At 45.4% G+C, this 17,533-nt stretch overlaps 1 protein-coding gene across 6 annotated transcripts in view; it reads right to left on the reverse strand.

The window, feature by feature from the left end:
* Positions 1 to 17,533, reverse strand: part of PARP4 (poly(ADP-ribose) polymerase family member 4) — a 570,213-nt gene that overhangs the window by 355,665 nt on the left and 197,015 nt on the right. For all 6 annotated transcript variants that reach the window (XM_073613478.1, XM_073613479.1, XM_073613476.1 and 3 more), the window contains exon 26: positions 16,916 to 17,086. In XM_073613478.1, the coding sequence (XP_073469579.1) occupies positions 16,916 to 17,086 (171 nt within the window). The remainder of the gene's footprint in view (positions 1 to 16,915; positions 17,087 to 17,533) is intronic.

The raw sequence follows: 17,533 nt of genomic DNA on the forward strand, positions 1-17,533 counted from the left end.
TATTATTTTGTTCTTATTATTCACTATTTCTGGTTCCTATGGTACATTTTGATTTTATATATTATTTTATTTTATTATTTTTTAAATGTTTGATTACCAGCATGCTGGAAAATTTATGAGTTTGTCATTTTTATATCTGGGGTTGGTACCCTGGCTCTGGAATGAATATCGTATTTACACCCCTTGAAACTTTTCTGGTTTTTATATTGTATTTAATTTTTTAATGCTTGATTACCAGCATGCTGGAAGATTTATGAGAATTTATGTCGTTTGACTTGTATTTCATATCTGGGGTCGGTATTCCAAGTCTGGAATGAATATCTTACTTACACCCTTTGAATTGGTGTATGATTAGCCAAATGATCGATTTTCCAGCATGCTGAAAGATTTATATGGTTTTTCAATATGTATTCTACATAACTTATTTTTGGGATGATATTCCGGTCTTGTAAAGGATGAAGCATGCATCGCTAAAGTTTGTGATTTCAGAAGTTAATCCAACCTGATTGAATGATTGTTATTGACGGTGGATAGTTTCTGTTCATGCAGACTGTTAGCCGTTCTTTATTCTATGGTTACTATTATGAGGGCATTCTTGTGCCAGTGTTTAATTTTGGTCTGTTTATAGGCTTTTCATTTACCAATTGTTTACATATAAGCATGGGCCTTTAAGAATGAGAAAAGTTTCTCTATGAAGATGGTTCAGGATGCTGGCCAATTTTATAGTGGTTTTAAATGTGAGTTTTTAAACCAAATGTTTACAAAAAATGATGCGTTTTGATTCTATGAATAATGTTCCAAGATAAAATTGGGTTATAGAGTTCTATGGCCCTTGTTAGTATTGCTTTATGATTATATGATTGCCTAATGTTTTTATTGCTTTTATGCATGCATTATGTATTTTGTGTTTACTTATATGACATACTGTGAATTCTCTGAAGCATGGGTAATGATTAGCCTCATAATAAGATGCTAATGGGGAGTGGACATCCGGAGATGGATGGGATGGTGCATCCCAGCTGTTCACTCTACACAGAGGGGCGGGTACTATCCCGTTGGCTCCCGTGGTGATGGCGCTGCAGGAGCCCGCCTCCCATGCTATTTACACTGTAGAGTCGTGTTGCGTGGCCATGACCTCTGCAGACCGAATCCCAAATGTGTCAGGGCGTGACCACGCGACCTACCAGCTAGAGACAAGCAGCATCATACCGGGACTCATCGAGGTGGGTGGGCGTTCTCAGTTCCGACCAGCGGTGAGCTGATGCTGTACAAGTCAAAGCTGTTTTTTTACTTCTATTATGTAAGCGCAATTGCTTAAGGGGGGAATCTCTGTGGGTTTGTTATAAATAAACTGTTTTACACTATGGAGAGCCTCCCCTTCTATTTTTTCTACATGTTAAGAAAATGATCTTGACTGAGGAAGACTGAGGGAATCTGGAGGTGGAGGAGCTGATCCTTGAGAGAAAAGGAGCTGACAGGCTTGTCTTTGTTTTACCTCTGGAGGACTGAGGGAATCTGGAGGTGGAGGAGCTGATCCTTGGGAGAAAAGGAGCTGACAGGCTTGTCTTTGTCTTACCTCTGGTAAGCTCACATCCATAAGGGTTTTTCACGCGGTGATGTGGTGATGGTCTAGTTGCTGCACTCCAGAAGAAATATATTCTCTAATTATGATCACTGTCCTCTTCATGCAATGAACTATTCATCTTACCTTTGAGTCTATGCAGCTGACATAATGTGTGTTTTACACTGCTCTGTGTTTTTATTTTATACTATCTATTTGGGACTGTGGGTTCTCATACATAGCATTGGACTCTCTCTCCATATATATATCTATATATATATCTATATATATATATATATATATATATCTATATATATATATATATATATATATATATATATATATATATATATATATATATATAGATATATATATATATATATATATATATATATATATATATATATATATATATATATATATATATATATATATATATATATACCTATAGATATATTTTTCATATGTTTTATGAACATCTACCTCATGTCTACTCTCACCTTCTTGTGAGTTTATATATTACACTGTTAAAGCTCAGTATTAGCGCTGTTAATACTTCCTTCTTATAAGAGAGTATATTGTGCTGTATCATTGTTTTCTTGTTTTTATAACAGCAGCTTTTAATTAGTTTAATTGGACTTTTTCCATCTTGGTTTACTCCATGAGCGCTTGGACCTGAGTTGCTTGACAACTCTGGTATTTATGTTGTACATGATATTGACACACGTGTGAACAAGCCCTCTTTTAAAAGACATGCACAGCAAGCATTTTTTGCTTTGTTGTTAATCAGACCAACATTTAAGCCAAAGCATTCTCTATTTTCAGACTGGAGACTCATTAAGTAAAATCAGGAGAATATCTACCAAGCCCTCTACACCAGTGGTTCTCAACCTCAGGCCTCAAGTACCCCCAACAGGCCATGTTTTGGGAACTTCCCTTAGATAAAATAGCTCTTATCAATGCCATGTCATTGATATTGATTTAAAGCAGCTGTGCAAAGTAAAGGAAAACCTGAAAACATGGCCCGTTGGAGGTACTTGAGAACTGAGGTTCAGAACCACTGCTCTACACAATCAGGGATGGACTGGCCATCGGGACTACCGGGAGATTCCCGGTGGGCCGATGGCTCAGTGTGGGCCGGTTTTAGCCGCGTCTGCGGTGCGCGGTGATTTACCCGTCAACCGCCAACAGATGGCGCCTGACGGGTAGATCGAGATTTAGCCAGTATGCAGAGTAGTGCAGGAAACGCCTGTCTGTAGTGAGTTCTCTCTCATGTCATGCAGCGCTGCTCGCTCCCCGGCGGCCCCTCCTCTCTTCTCGTCTATCCCCATTGGCTTGTGAGTCGTGACATCATCTGGAAAGATGAGACGAGAGGAGGGGCCGCGCTGCATGACATGAGAGAGAACTCACTACAGACAGGCGCTTCCTGCGCTACTCTGCATACTGGCTAGTAAGGTTCCATGATGTGCCCCCTGATGTGCCCTGATGATGTGCCCCATCATGTGCCTTGGTGTGCCCCATCATGTGCCTTGATGTGCCCCATCATGTGCCCCCAGATGTGCCCTATAATGTGCCCCATCATGTGCCTTGATGTGCCCCATCATGTGCCCCCAGATGTGCCCTATAATATGCCCCATCATGTGCCTTCTGATGTGCCCTATAATGTGCCCCATCATGTGCCGTGCCCTGATGTGCTATGTGCCCCATGCCCTGTGCCCTAATGTGCCCCGTGCCCTGATGTGCCCCGTACCCTGATGTGCCCCGTGCCCTGATGTGCCCCATAATGTGCCCTATAATGTGCCATGTGTCCTGATGTGCCATAATGTGCTCTGATGTGCCCCAAGCCCTGATGTGCTATGTGCCCCGATGTGCCCTGATGTGCTATGTGCCCTGAACACTGATGTGCTGGACTCTGTACCCTGTACCCTGATGTGCTGTGCCCTGTACCCTGATGTGGCCTGGTGTGCTGTACCCTGATGTGCCTTGTGCCCTGATGTGCTGGGCTCTGTACCCTGAAGTGCTGTGCCCTGTACGCTGATGTTCTGGGCTCTGTACCCTGATGCGGCCTGGTGTGCTGTGCCCTGATGTGCCCTGTACGCTGATGTGCTGGGCTCTGTACCTTGAAGTGCTGTGCCCTGTACGCTGATGTGCTGTGCCCTGTACGCTGATGTGCTGGGCTCTGTACCCTGATGTGCTGTGCCCTGTACCCTGATGTGCTGTGCCCTGATGTGCCCTGTACGCAGATGTGCTGGGCTCTGTACCCTGATGTGCCCTGTACACTGATGTGCTGGGCTCTGTACCCTGAAGTGCTGTGTCCTGTACGCTGATGTGCTGGGCTCTGTACCCTGATGTGCTGTGCCCTGTACGCTGATGTGCTGGGCTCTGTACCCTGATGTGCTGGGCTCTGTACCCTGATGTGCTGTTCTCTGTACACTGATGTGCTGGGCTCTGTACCCTGATGTGCCCTGTACGCTGATGTGCTGGGCTCTGTACCCTGAAGTGCTGTGTCCTGTACGCTGATGTGCTGGGCTCTGTACCCTGATGTGCTGTGCCCTGTACGCTGATGTGCTGGGCTCTGTACCCTGATGTGCTGTGCCCTGTACGCTGATGTGCTGGGCTCTGTACCCTGATGTGCTGGGCTCTGTACCCTGATGTGCTGGGCTCTGTACCCTGATGTGCTGGGCTCTGTACCCTGATGTGCTGTGCCCTGATGTGCCCTGTACGCTGATGTGCTGGGCTCTGTACCCTGATGTGCCCTGTACGCTGATGTGCTGTGCCCTGTACGCTGATGTGCTGTGCCCTGTACCCTGATGTGGCCTGGTGTGTTGCACCCTGATGTGCCTTGTGCCCTGATGTGCTGGGCTCTGTACCCTGATGTGCTGTACCCTTATGTGCTGTGCCCTGTTGTACCGTACCCTGATGTGTTGTGCCCTGGGCCAGGTCTGGGTGAAGTCCAGGGCCGCATTTTTATCCCAGTCCAGCCCTGTACACAATAGTATAATGCAGCAAGCATAAGCCCTAAATGCTTAATAACTGCATGGTCAGCCAGGATGGCAACTGGTTTTCTGGACATAGTGCTAGTTTATTACCCTAAGGTTTGACAGCTAGACATGACAGCTACAGCAAGTTGCATAGCAGCATCTGTCAGCAAAAGAAAGGTATGGAAAAGGCTTCCAGATGTTTCTCACCATGATCCTTAAAGTGGAAGTAAACCCATCAGTCTAAAAGTTTTAAAAAACACTTACATTCCCCGGCATGCTGAGAATGCCAACTGTCACATTGGTTGTGCTCTCAACCAAACTGTCAAACCATCCAATGGCTGGTGTCATAACTGATCACATGTGCAGCATCACATCACACAAAATAATCAGTGGCTATTTATAGCACTGATCACTGTATAAATGTCAATGGTCCCAAAAAAGTGTCAAAAGGGTCCGATCTGTCCGTCACAATGTCGCAGTACTGCTAAAAAAAACCCCACAGATCGCCGTCATTACTAGTAAAAAATAAATAAACTATAAAAATGCCATATATCTATCCCCTATTTTGTAGACGCTATAACTTTTGCGCAAACCAATTATTATACGCTTATTGCGGGATGTATTGTAGGATACATATTGGCCTAAACTGATGAAGAAATTTGTTTTTTACATTTTTTGGGGGATATTATAGCAAAATGTAAAAAATATTGCTTTTTTTTCAAAACTGTCTGTTTTCTTTTCTGTTTATAGCGCAAAAAATAAAAACCGCAGTGGTGATCAAATACTACCAAAAGAAGGCTCTATCTGTTTAGGTACAACGTTGCATGACCACGCAATTGTTAGTTAAATCGACACACAGTGCCAGATCGCAAAAAATGGCCTGGTCATTAAGGGGAAAAATCCTTCCGGGGCTGAAGTGGTTAAACACTTGGGCATCGTCAATAGGAAAAATCAGTGTTCTGTTCAGGCAAGAGTCCTCATCCAAAAATGCATCTGCATTAGAAGGCTCAGAGACAGCCACAGCTGTGGGAATGTCAAATAAGGAAGGAGTATGAGTTACACTTCTCCTGCATTCTAAATCAGTTATCATGGTAGTAATTTTGCTAATACAATCTAACATAGCTGTAGAGAACTTCTCTCTATATAATGCAGAGAACACCTAAAGGAGCTAATGGAGAATTCAAGGAATGTGCAATCTCCACTGCAAGACAATGATCAATGCTATCCGTGTCAGGTCCCTGGTGAGGGATGCTGTAAGCCACACTTGAACTGTTAGTGGATTGTGAACTGGAAAGGGCTGATGGACCCCTCCATTTGTGTTGGAGATCTGATATGTTGTAATGCTCAACTGAGGCAACTTAAGAACACACATCAAGAAAGAACCTTGGGTACTACCAACCAGTTGATGAGAGCAGGAATGGTTTGATGCCCAGAGGTGACCCTAGGCTTCAACAAGGGCAAAGTGAGGCAACAACCAAGTGTCCCTTGCAAGTGGAGTAATGGTGGGATAAACTACCTCACGGAAAAACTCTTGTGGATAAAACTTTATTGATCTGGACAAACACCATGTAGCCCTACCTGGGACCAACCCGTCTGACACATTTCGCCCAATTTGGGCTTAATCATAGGGACAAAGGCAGGAGGGGAGATGCCTTTATACAACAATGTAATTAGGATATGAAAGTTCATAACATTACCATAGATATAGAAGCTATCAATTCCTTTCTAGAAAATAGTGACACGATTCATGCCCTGAGGAATTCTAGATTTCTTGTTTACTGATCAGAGAGGTCTTAACTTCTCCTCTAACCAAAATGCCTTTCCACCGATACTATTTGTTTTAATGTTAAAAAGATCATCACCAAAGCAATCACAGACGTGCCTTACCATTATACCTACATAGTGCAGATGACATGTCACAAAAGGGAAAGCAAATCTTGTATCTCATGTAATTCCCCGTACACACGGTCGGACTTTGTTCGGACATTCCGACAACAAAATCCTAGGATTTTCTCCGACGGATGTTGGCTCAAACCTGTCTTGCGTACACACGGTCACACAAAGTTGTCGGAAAATCTGATCATTCTGAACGCGGTGACGTAAAACATATACGTCAGGACTATAAACGGGGCAGTGGCCAATAGCTTTCATCTCTTTATTTATTCTGAGCATGCGTGGCACTTTGTCCGTCGGATTTGTGTACACACGATCGGAATTTCCGACAACGGATTTTGTTGTCGGAAAATTTTATATCCTGCTCTCAAACTTTGTGTGTGGGAAAATCCGATGGAAAATGTGTGATGGAGCCTACACACAGTTGGAATTTCCGACAACAAGGTCCTATCACACATTTTCCGTCGGAAAATCCGACCATGTGTATGGGGCATAACAGTTTATTCTCTGTTTAATGGCTTAAGAAAAATGCAGCGCTATATGAATTGATAACATTAGCATCTCCCAAAAAAGAAACAAAACAACTAAAACATCTCACTATGTAACCGGGCATATCCTCTCTCCTTATTTGTGCTAAATAAATTGGGTGACAAGAGTGGGTACTTTTCCACAAACAGTATGTCAAGCGCAAGAACCTTCACTACGAACAGTATCCCAGATAAGTTATCCAAGTGAACCTGGTACTTTGCCGTTTGGGCAAAATACAGAATCACTATAAACAACATTTGCCTAATGTAGATTTTAATTTGTGTGTCAAAAATAGGATTTTTGACTTACCGTAAAATCCATTTCTCTGAGTTCATTGACAGACACAGCCTTCTTTATTCAGAACCATAGGGTTATATCGCCCCCTACAGGAGTAGGACACTAGGCAGAAAAAAGACTTGGCTATGCCCATGGGCAGTCCTAGGTGATATACACCCACCTCTCTGCTACAGGCCTTCAGTTACGCAATAAGCAGTATCCGAAGTATCAAAACTCCATAGAGGGGCGGGTGCTGTGTCTGTCAATGAACTGAGAGAAACAAATTTTATGGTAAGTCAAAAATCCTATTTTCTCATTCATTCATTGACAGACACAGCCTTCTTTATTCAGAACCATAGGGATGTCCGAAAGCAGTGCCAAACATGAGGGGTGGGGCAGCCAACAAAAAACCAGGCCAACCAGACAACCTGGAGCTCAGCGAGAACAACTGAAGACCAACCTGAACTGCAAGAAAACCCCTTCATGAGGGAAAAACCCTCTAGACCACAGCCTGCAGAACCTTGCAGCCAAAAGAAGCATCCGCAGATGCCAGCACATCCACCTTGTAAAATTTTGTGAAAGTGTGCACCGACAACCAGGTGGCTGCCTTGAGAACTTGCGTTACCGACGCCTGATGACGGAAGGCCCAGGAGGCACTCAGCGCCCGAGTCGGATGCGCCTTCACCGGGAAGGGAGGAAGTCGACCCTTGATAGAATAAGCCTGAGTCACCGTCGGCCTGATCCATCTAGAAATGGTCGCGGAGGAAGCAGACAGCCCCTTCTTTTGTCTGTCTGTGATCACGAACAGGGAGTTTGACCTTCGAAAAGACTCAGTGGCCGCCAAATAATCCCTGACAGTCCGTACCACATCGAAGGTGTGCAAGGCAAATTCCCTCGGCTGTTGCGGCCTGGGACACAGAGAAGGCAACACAATGTCTTCATTTAAATGGAAATCAGAGACAACCTTTGGAAGGAAAGAAGAAGGACAAGGACGAAGCACCACCTTGTCTCTATGAATCATCAAGTAGGGCGTGCCACAGGATAGGGCCGCCAACTCTGACACCCTGCGAACAGAAGTAATAGCCACCAAGAAGGCCACCTTCTGTGATAACGTGAGCAGGGGAATTTCTGAAATATTTTCAAACGGAGGCTTCTGTAGAACCGAAAGTGCAAGATTCAGGTCCCGCGGTGGCAAGGGAGATCACACCGGTGGTACCACATGTCGCACTCCCTGAATGAAGGTACCCAGGGAATGCGAAGCCAGGGAGCGTTGAAAGAAAACCACCAAGGCCGACACCTGGCCTTTCACAGTACTCAAGGCCAAATTCTTTTCAACGCCCCTCTGAAGAAAAGTCAAAATCCGAATCACTGAAAAGGAACGTGGGTGAAACCCCACTGACTCACACCATGAAATGTACACTTTCCACGTCCGATAATATACCTTTCTGGAAGTAGACTTTCTAGCCTTGAGCAGCGTCGGAATCACCGACGCAGATAAGCCCCTATCCTTCAACACCTGGCTTTCAATAGCCAAGCCGTTAAAGCCAGCGACGGTAAAGCAGGGTGGAAGATCGGCCCTTGGGATAGCAGATCCTCCCTGAGAGGCAGCCGCCTGGGGGCGTCTGCGACCAGATGCACCAGGTCGGCGTACCAGGGCCGACGAGGCCAGTCCAGGTCCATTAGAATGACCGGAATTCCTTTGGCCTTGATTCTGTGCAACAGCTGCGGCAGAAGCTTGAGAGGAGGAAAGGCGTAGATCAGATGATACTGGCCCCAAGGAGCGACCAGAGTATCTGAGGCGTCCGCCAGAGGGTCCCAAGACCTGGACACAAACCTCTGCACCTGCTTGTTGATTCGGGATGCCATCAGATCTACCTCTGGAAATCGCCAGCGTAGACAGATCTGTTGAACTACCTCCTGATGGAGGGACCACTCCCCTTGGTCCAATACTTGACGACTGAGGTAATCTGCCTGCCAGCACTCCACCCCCGGAATGTGAATGGCGGAGATGGCCGGGACGAAACGCTCTGCCCACCATAGAATGCCGGCTACTTCCAGGCTGGCTAACACACTCCTTGTTCCTGGTGGTTGACATAGGCCACCGCAGTGGCATTGTCTGACTGGATCCGTATCGGGAGCCCCTGAAGTCGATCTGGCCAATGATCCAGACAGAGTCTGATCGCCCGGAGTATGAAGATGTTGATAGGTAGCCTGGATTCCTCCAGCATACAGTGACCCTGAGCCGAGCTCAGGCCCAGGACTCTTCCCCACCCAGACAGACTGGTATCGGTGGTGACCACTGTCCAGTACAGCGGGAGAAAGGATTTTCCCTGCCGAAGAGCCGGGGAACGAAGCCACCAGATCAGGGACCCTTTGGTTTCTTGACTCAGCCGAATCTGACTGTCTAGAGACTCTGAACATTTGTCCCATTTTAACAAGATCTCCCTTTGTAGGGGTCTCGTATGGAAGGTAGCGAACAGGACCACCTTGAACGTAGACACCATCAGGCCCAGTACCCGCATGCAAGTCTGCAGGGAGACCCACCTGCTGGATAGCAGCAAGCGGGCTGCCACCTGTAATTTCTGTAGTTTGTACTGTGGAAGTACCACTCTGGTCCGAGCAGAATCCAGAGTCAGACCCAGATAAACCTATTTCTGATCTAGAATCAACGCAGACTTTTGGTAATTTATCAGCCACCCAAAATCTGCCAGAGTCTGAACAGTGATCTCCACGTCGCCCCTCAGGGCCGCTGGGGACTCGCAGCAGAAGGTCATCCATGTAGCCCAGAACAGCAATTCCCCGCTGTGATCCCAAAGTGTTTGGGATGCTCCAATTCTTTATAGACAAACTTGTCAAAAAAGAAGGATAAGGGAACACTTTTGCTGAGCGAGGCGGCTTGTGAGTGCCTAAGAGGACCGGCACCTCCTCAAGCCGTGGCTGCATCCTCCATTTTTAAAGTTTCCCAGCACAAAAGCAATCAGTGCATCCACCAGCGCTTTCTCATGCGCAACCACTGGGGCAGAGGAATCATCGTCCCTATCCGAAAGACCTAGGATCGTGGGCCCTGTCCAGGGCAGCCGAATCAGATTCAGGATCTGACGAGACAGATAAAGCAGGGGAAGGCGGGGACGCTTCTTAAAAGTCTGCCACCCAAAAGCCACCTCCACCCGGGAAATAAAGGACTCCAGGGCCACCGTCAGTGCGTCAATGTATGACTGGGACCCAGAGGGACCTGCAGCCTCTGACAGGGGGTCAGTTGGGGAAACATGCTCCTCAGACTCCATAGGAAAGAAAAAAAAAAAAAAGAGAGCCCCACACCAAGAGTGACCACTACAATGGGGACACCCCAAACACCGGTAGATGTACCCTCAGATGTAGACCTGCACACACGTAGCATCCAAGGGGGAAGAAAACTCAGGAGTCAGCGCCGGGTTAAAAGAAGGAGCTTCCGCCTGCCAAAAAACACCGTCCTGGGCTACACAGTAATGGCCACTGTTGCCTGAGACAAAATCCACCATATCATGGCCGCCGAGCTACACAAACATGGCCGCCGGCCATAGGAAGTCATCAGGCACTAGGGAAAAAGACGCCAGCTACGGCAAAATGGCCGCCGGCCGTGCTACACGAGACTACCACAGATGCAGGAGAACAAGAGAGAGAGAGAGTATCCGGGCACCGGACCCAGTGCCTCCCCCCCAGTAAGCACAGCACTTAGGCGGTGCGCACCCCCACCCACCAGTACTCAACCCAGTCCCCCAGGACCCACCACAGGCACACTACCCTATATGGAGGGGGGAGTCGGAAAGGGGGGTTACCAAGGGACCTCCAGGGCCAGGACAAGAGGGTAAAGAGACAGAGTAGGACCGCAGGACCGACCGACCCAGGGAGGGGCCCACGTCCGCCACAAAAAAACCCTAAGGGGAGAGGGGGACATTTACTCACCATACCAGGACCAAGCGGGCACTGCTCCAGACAGAACCTCCTCGCCACCGAAGTGGGGGGGCTGACGGCCATGAGGGATGCTTCGACTCGAGCCAAGACCCGGTCGTATGTGACCTCGCGAGGCGTTTAACTCGCAGGGCCAGCCCCCGTCCAGTGGGGCTAGGTCACGGCCGACCTAGTGGGTAGCTGCGGTCTGCAAGCGCTCGCTGGCCAGACTGGGGTGACCACTGAATCGAATGTCCAGCCTATCGGCCAGCGAGGCAGTTAAATGTAGATTTCACCAGAAAAATCCAGGAAAAAAACAACAAACTAAGAAATAAAAATTGCCAGGACAAGAGATCCCAACAGGGAACTAGGTCCTTACTCCTGACTAGGCAGGAAAAAAAAACTGAAGGCCTAGAGAGGGGTGTATATCACCAAGGACTGCCCATAGGCGTAGCCAAGTCTTTTTTCTGCCTAGTGTCCTACTCCTGTAGGGGGTGATATAACCATATGGTTCTGAATAAAGAAGGCTATGTCTGGCAATGAATGAATGAGAAAAGACACTGATGCACACCGTCTACAGCTTATTTTACTTCATGCAAGTGCATATCTCAAAGCTAATTACATTTAAGGATTCATTTAAACCTCAATGCTATGCTATGTTACAGTATGCACAATGTTATTGTGCATTGTGTTAAGGCAGCCAACTTATTTTGAATGAGCAGCCAATGCACTACAACCCAAAAACACCACCCAACACCACACCTGCTTCTCCTAATCACCCTTCTAGCTCCTCTGGCTACAACAGGTATGCTCCACTGGCCACTACTGGGCGCTCTTTCCAAAAGTAGGGCCACCTCCATATACATCACTCCAGCAACATGTCATATACCTACCCTGCTTCTGGCCAAGCCTTGGCCTAGAAATCTTCACCATGCCACCCTAGGAATACCCAAACTTCCCATTCCTCCTACTCAGAACATGACTATGAGGATTACTCCATTTGGAAAGAATATGCCTGCCACATACTCAATTCTGCTTTTTAATCAAAGAGGTCAGAGGAACCTGCTGCTCTGAAATAGGTTCCCTCTGGAAGGATCTTTGACTCCTCTGCCAATATTGAAATGCTGGAGCGCGACCTACAAACTACCAAACAAGATTTTTCATGGATGAAAGATCAGTCTCCCAGGCTACTGTTATCCACAACCTCCAACATCACATTAAGGACTTAGACAACGGGTGACACAAAATAACATAAGGATAAGGGGCCTCCCAAGATGACCTGCATACCACGCAGTGTACAATCCATTTTTGTTAATATTCTGGAGAGCTATGTGTGTACACTGCAATGAGTGTAGGTGTGGGGTGCTGTGTATGTACAGGTATGGAGAGCTCTGTGTATGCCACCTCTATCAGGTTCCAGATATATAATGTCACCCATCAGGGATGCCCCCTCATCTTAGCATTATGTATAGAACCACTTTCAGCTTGCATCAAAACCACTACCAAGTGCAGATAAGTGAAGAATAAAACCTTTATACTTTCACTGTATGCTGATGATGACCCACTTACCCTCAAACAACCTTTTATAAGGACCACAGACTACCTAAATCAGCCCTATACACCACTAAATTCCAAGGTGGTCTTGCAATCCCAGATTCAAATATTATTTTGCGGCTTAAGAATTCTTGCATTTTGGCCCACCTCCCAAGTGTATAACAAGTGAACTAAATTGGAAAAACCCTGGTTGTCTCCAGTCAATCTATTTACATCTACTAATATGCCACTTTGCCAACATTACAAATATGCCACCTTCAAACCCTACTCCATTTAAACACATATGCAGAGATGTACCATGTAGAAAGGAGTTACTTTCTGCCATTTACAAACTCCTGTTTACTCTGGCAAGTGATCCATTTTGTAAATTCAAATACATGAGAAAGTGGGAAAAAGACTTAGGTCAAGAGAGCTCCCCACTGACAAACTATCTGGAGATGAGAAAGCAAAAGCTCCACCTGCACATTTTAAAAGGAAAAAATAAATAAAATATTGTTCCACTGGTACTACACCCCGTAATGTCTTCCTGCAATTTATCTGTCCACCACCAACACATGCTGGAGAGGACACCAGAAGTAGGTTCCCTATGCCATATATACTGGGCATGTCACAGTATAAAAACCTATTGGACTATCATTAAGGGCATAGTCTCTTTAATCATTTGCCAGCATCCACAAGCAAACTTATCTCACACATTCTAACATGTCTAAATTGTGCTCAAATGAAAACAAGCTACTTCCCCTTCCAAGTTAGAACTCCTTACCTGTGTCAGAGAGGTACAAACCATGGTGCTTCTATCAGTCAGAATACCCCCCTCGAAAAATACAATAAAATCTTTGACATCATCTTTGAGTACGTACAACTCATATCAGGAAGTTAATTTTGGCAATTGTTTGATGTTTGCTTCAAGATCAGCATTAATGCCTGTATAATTTACTCATCTGTGTGTTAACCTTGAGGTGCTGCTCTTAATAGCAAAAACTGGAATATAACTTTTGACTGTTTCTGTTTGACTTATTTTATAACCTTATATGCTATTTCTGAGCTATACAGAACTGTACTTTGCATCGTATAACACTGCACATTATTTACATTTCAGCTGTATTAAGACTTTTATGCTCTTTGTTTTGAACCTTCAACACTGTTATCACATGTTGTATACACACACAAGCCTGATAGGCTTCAGTTTTGTATTTTGTACTTTACTTTTTAGTGCTTATATCTTTAATAAAAATATTATGAAACTAAAATCTGTGACCTCTAGATCCAAATTCCCACTTTCTCTAGGGAGAATGCAAACCACGTTTGACACCCCCTTTTCTCTATCGCTTATTAAACTTTCAAACTTTTTTTTGGACAACAGCAATGATAAACTTATCACTAAGACCCCTTTCACACTAGGGCGGTTTACAGGCGCTATTGCGTTAAAAATAACGCCTGCAAACCGACCCGAAACAGCCGCTGCTTTGTCTCCAGTGTGAAAGCCCCGAAGGCCGAATACCGCCGCTAAAGCAACGGTAAAGTACCGCTAATAATAGCGGCGCTTTACCGCAGACGCACCTCCCGTCCCAGTGTGAAAGGGGCCTAACCCAAGGCTGATCATAGATGAGTACATTTTTATTTTTATTTTATTTTTTTTTTTAAGATCAGCCAGCAGATTGTTAAAAAAAAAAAAAAAAAGAACATATTCCCCCGTCCACACAAGGGACATGAGGGAATCCTCCCCACTGTGCTATTGTATTCTGACAGAGGGTACTCCACTATCTGGATACACTGATCAGTGAAGCAGCCAATTGACTGCAGCCTGCTGATCGAGAACATTTTTCTAACATTCCCGTTCAACAGAAGTCAATCTTTAGATTAACTTCTGTTAAGCGGGCCCTGCTGAACTGGCAGAATTTCGATCCACTTGCTGATGTTCTACATGCTTTGAAAAACAACTTAGTACTAAGGCACATAGTTATGTCCTTTAATGCTGGGGACAATGGAAAATCAACATCTAACTGCCTTCATGCACCGAGTGTTCTTCTGAATTTCATCACCTACGGACTTACCACGTGCCATATGGTTATACTATGTCTTAGTCGTCTACTTCCGGTACATTGATATGTCTTCTATACTCTGTAGGGTCTAATTTCATAAACTGCACAGTTTTCTGTCCCTAATTTTTATTATGTTTGTATTAGGGCTGTGGAAATTAAAGATTAATTCCTCGATTAATCGTTAATTTTTTGATCGATCAAAATTTTTTTGATCGGTAGGCTGCCTGCCCTGGGGCCGCTTTGGGCCAAGCTGTGGCTGCAGCGCAGCGCTGTGCTCCCTCCTCCTCCTCCACTATATGTCATACACAGACTGCAGGCATCTCCCGCTGTGTGTCTCCGAGCTGAGTGTGAAAACTTTGGACACGCTGTGAGAAAAGTCCCGCCCTCCTCCTAGATCAACTCGTGTGATAGACGCAGTGTTCTCACAGCGCGGAGATGCCCGCAGACTGTGTAATCCAGGCACAGACTACAGTGAGGCTGCGATTATGGGCATGGTGAGACTCCTTTATAGGCAGTCTCACAGTGCCCATAATGCAGTGTGAGACTGCCTTTATAGGCACGGCGAGGCTGCGATTATGGGCACGGTGAGACTGCATTATGGGCACGGTAAGGCTGCCATTATAGGCACAGCGAGGCTGAAATTATGGGCACGGCGAGACAGCATTATGAGCACTGTGAGGCTGTGATTATGGGCACTGTGAGGCTGCGATTATAGGCACCGTGAGGCTGCAATTATGGGCACGGTGAGGCTGCAATTATGGGCACGGTGAGGCTGCGATTATGGGAACGGTGAGGCTGCGATTATGGGCACGGTAAGGCGGAGATTATGGGCACGGTAAGGCTGAGATTATGGGCATGGTGAGACTGAGTTTATGACGTGTGACGTCCTAGCCATGCCCCGCTATGTCCGGCTTCGGCCGTTGCCACAACAACGGTGCTAAATCAGCTAAAAGTAGTTGGATCTGAATGCGCGTTATAATTAATTGAAATTAGTCGATTAAAAAAAAAAATCGATTAATTCGAACACGAAAATTTTAATCAGTAACAGCCCTAGTTTGTATGTTTAATGAAAATTTTAATAAAACAATGATAAAAAGAAAAACTCAAAAATTATTGTGCATTTGTGTGATATATACGGTATATATTCTTTCAAAGTCCAGCTTGGCTCTGTTTCCTGAACTTTCCTATTGAGCTGCCCATCCCACTGAAATCAGGATGAGCTGGGTTCAGCCCCAACTCTGTCTGAATCCAGTTTGACAGAACCAGTGCAAAGCTGTCACGTGATCACATCCCTGCCAGCCCAATCAGTTGTAACTGGGGCATTACCCTCCCCACAGCTGCATGTACACAAAGGGCAGTGATGCTTATGACATCAATAACTTAATATGGCCACATGGCCATATTCGGTCAATGACATCAGAAGCATGCCCCACCCCCACCACCACCTTTTTTTATATGCAATTGCAGAGGAGCCCTGAGTGCAGCTGATTTAGCTGATGGGGATGTGACCATGTGACATCTTTCAACAGGTTCTGCTCAACCTGCATTAAAGTAGAATTACTGGCAAAACTTTCTTTTTCATATTTGAGGGTTCAGATTTTTTTCCGTCATTGTCTCATTGCGGAGATTTATCTTCACTTCCTGTCCCATAGCCAAATAGGAAGTGAGAGGAAATCCCTGCAAAATAAGGGAATTCCATGGGGACCCCCAGGTCACCAGAACTAGTGTCCCCTTTGGAAGATTTCCCCACAAATAATTTTCTGGGGACAACCCAAAACTTGGGATTTCCTTTTAATTTCACTTTCAATGATAATGGTAAACAGGACAAATAGAGAGGGAGAATCTCACTAACGGAGGCACAGACGGCGATGAAAACTGACAGGCGTTCTAATCCTTTTCCACTCTATCCAAAACCAAAAAAAAAAGTTTTGCCTTTAGTTATACTTTAAGGGATCAATAAAATAAGAAATAATTGGGAATGGGATGGGTGGGGCAAAACTATTCTGGCCTTTGAAGAGTGTACTAATAAAGATTTGCATATGTTATCACATGCCTATACCTCTAAAGGTAACCATTCTTTATGCTTTTTTTTCCCATCATATGTTAAGACTCAGTTACCAGTTTACTTTTAACAAACCATAAAAAATGCTTACCTGAGTGCAATGAGGGACAAATCCATAAACAAAGAGATTGTCATCATGATATAAAGACGGAATGCTGGCGGGGGCTTGCATCGGTTCAACGGGATTTGTACCAAACAGCCTCCATTTGATAGAGATGGCTGTACATGCAGCTGATCTGAGCTTTGAATCGTGTTTCTCCATCTGTGTAGACACAATGGACAATTAGGATAGGAACACATAAGGCTCAGTTCACAAAGCTTTAGCAAAAGGTTTAGGACATTTTTCAGCCATTAGACTGTAATTTTCAAATCTGACTGGACTTAAAGTAATGGTAAAGTTTAGATTTTTTTTTTCACTAAAATTAATTTTGTTATACTTACCTGCCCACACACACCATCCATGGCTCCCGCAGCTCTCAGTTTGTCCTGTAAGAGCAGGAAAATAGAGAGCAGACGGGACGGCACTGGATCCGTGCAGGAGTCAGGTAAGTGTTGGGGGGGGGGACTACTAGTGGGATGATTTTTACCTAAATGTAGGGAGTGCATTAAGGTAAAACACATGTAGACTTTAAAACCACTTTAACTAGCCTAAAGTGTCCCTTACTGGGAAGCTGTGGCTTCTGGAGATCACTTTAACTTAAGTTTCACT

The sequence above is a fragment of the Aquarana catesbeiana genome, linkage group LG02 (genome assembly GCF_042186555.1).
Source record: "Aquarana catesbeiana isolate 2022-GZ linkage group LG02, ASM4218655v1, whole genome shotgun sequence".
Taxonomy (NCBI): Eukaryota; Metazoa; Chordata; class Amphibia; order Anura; family Ranidae; genus Aquarana; species Aquarana catesbeiana.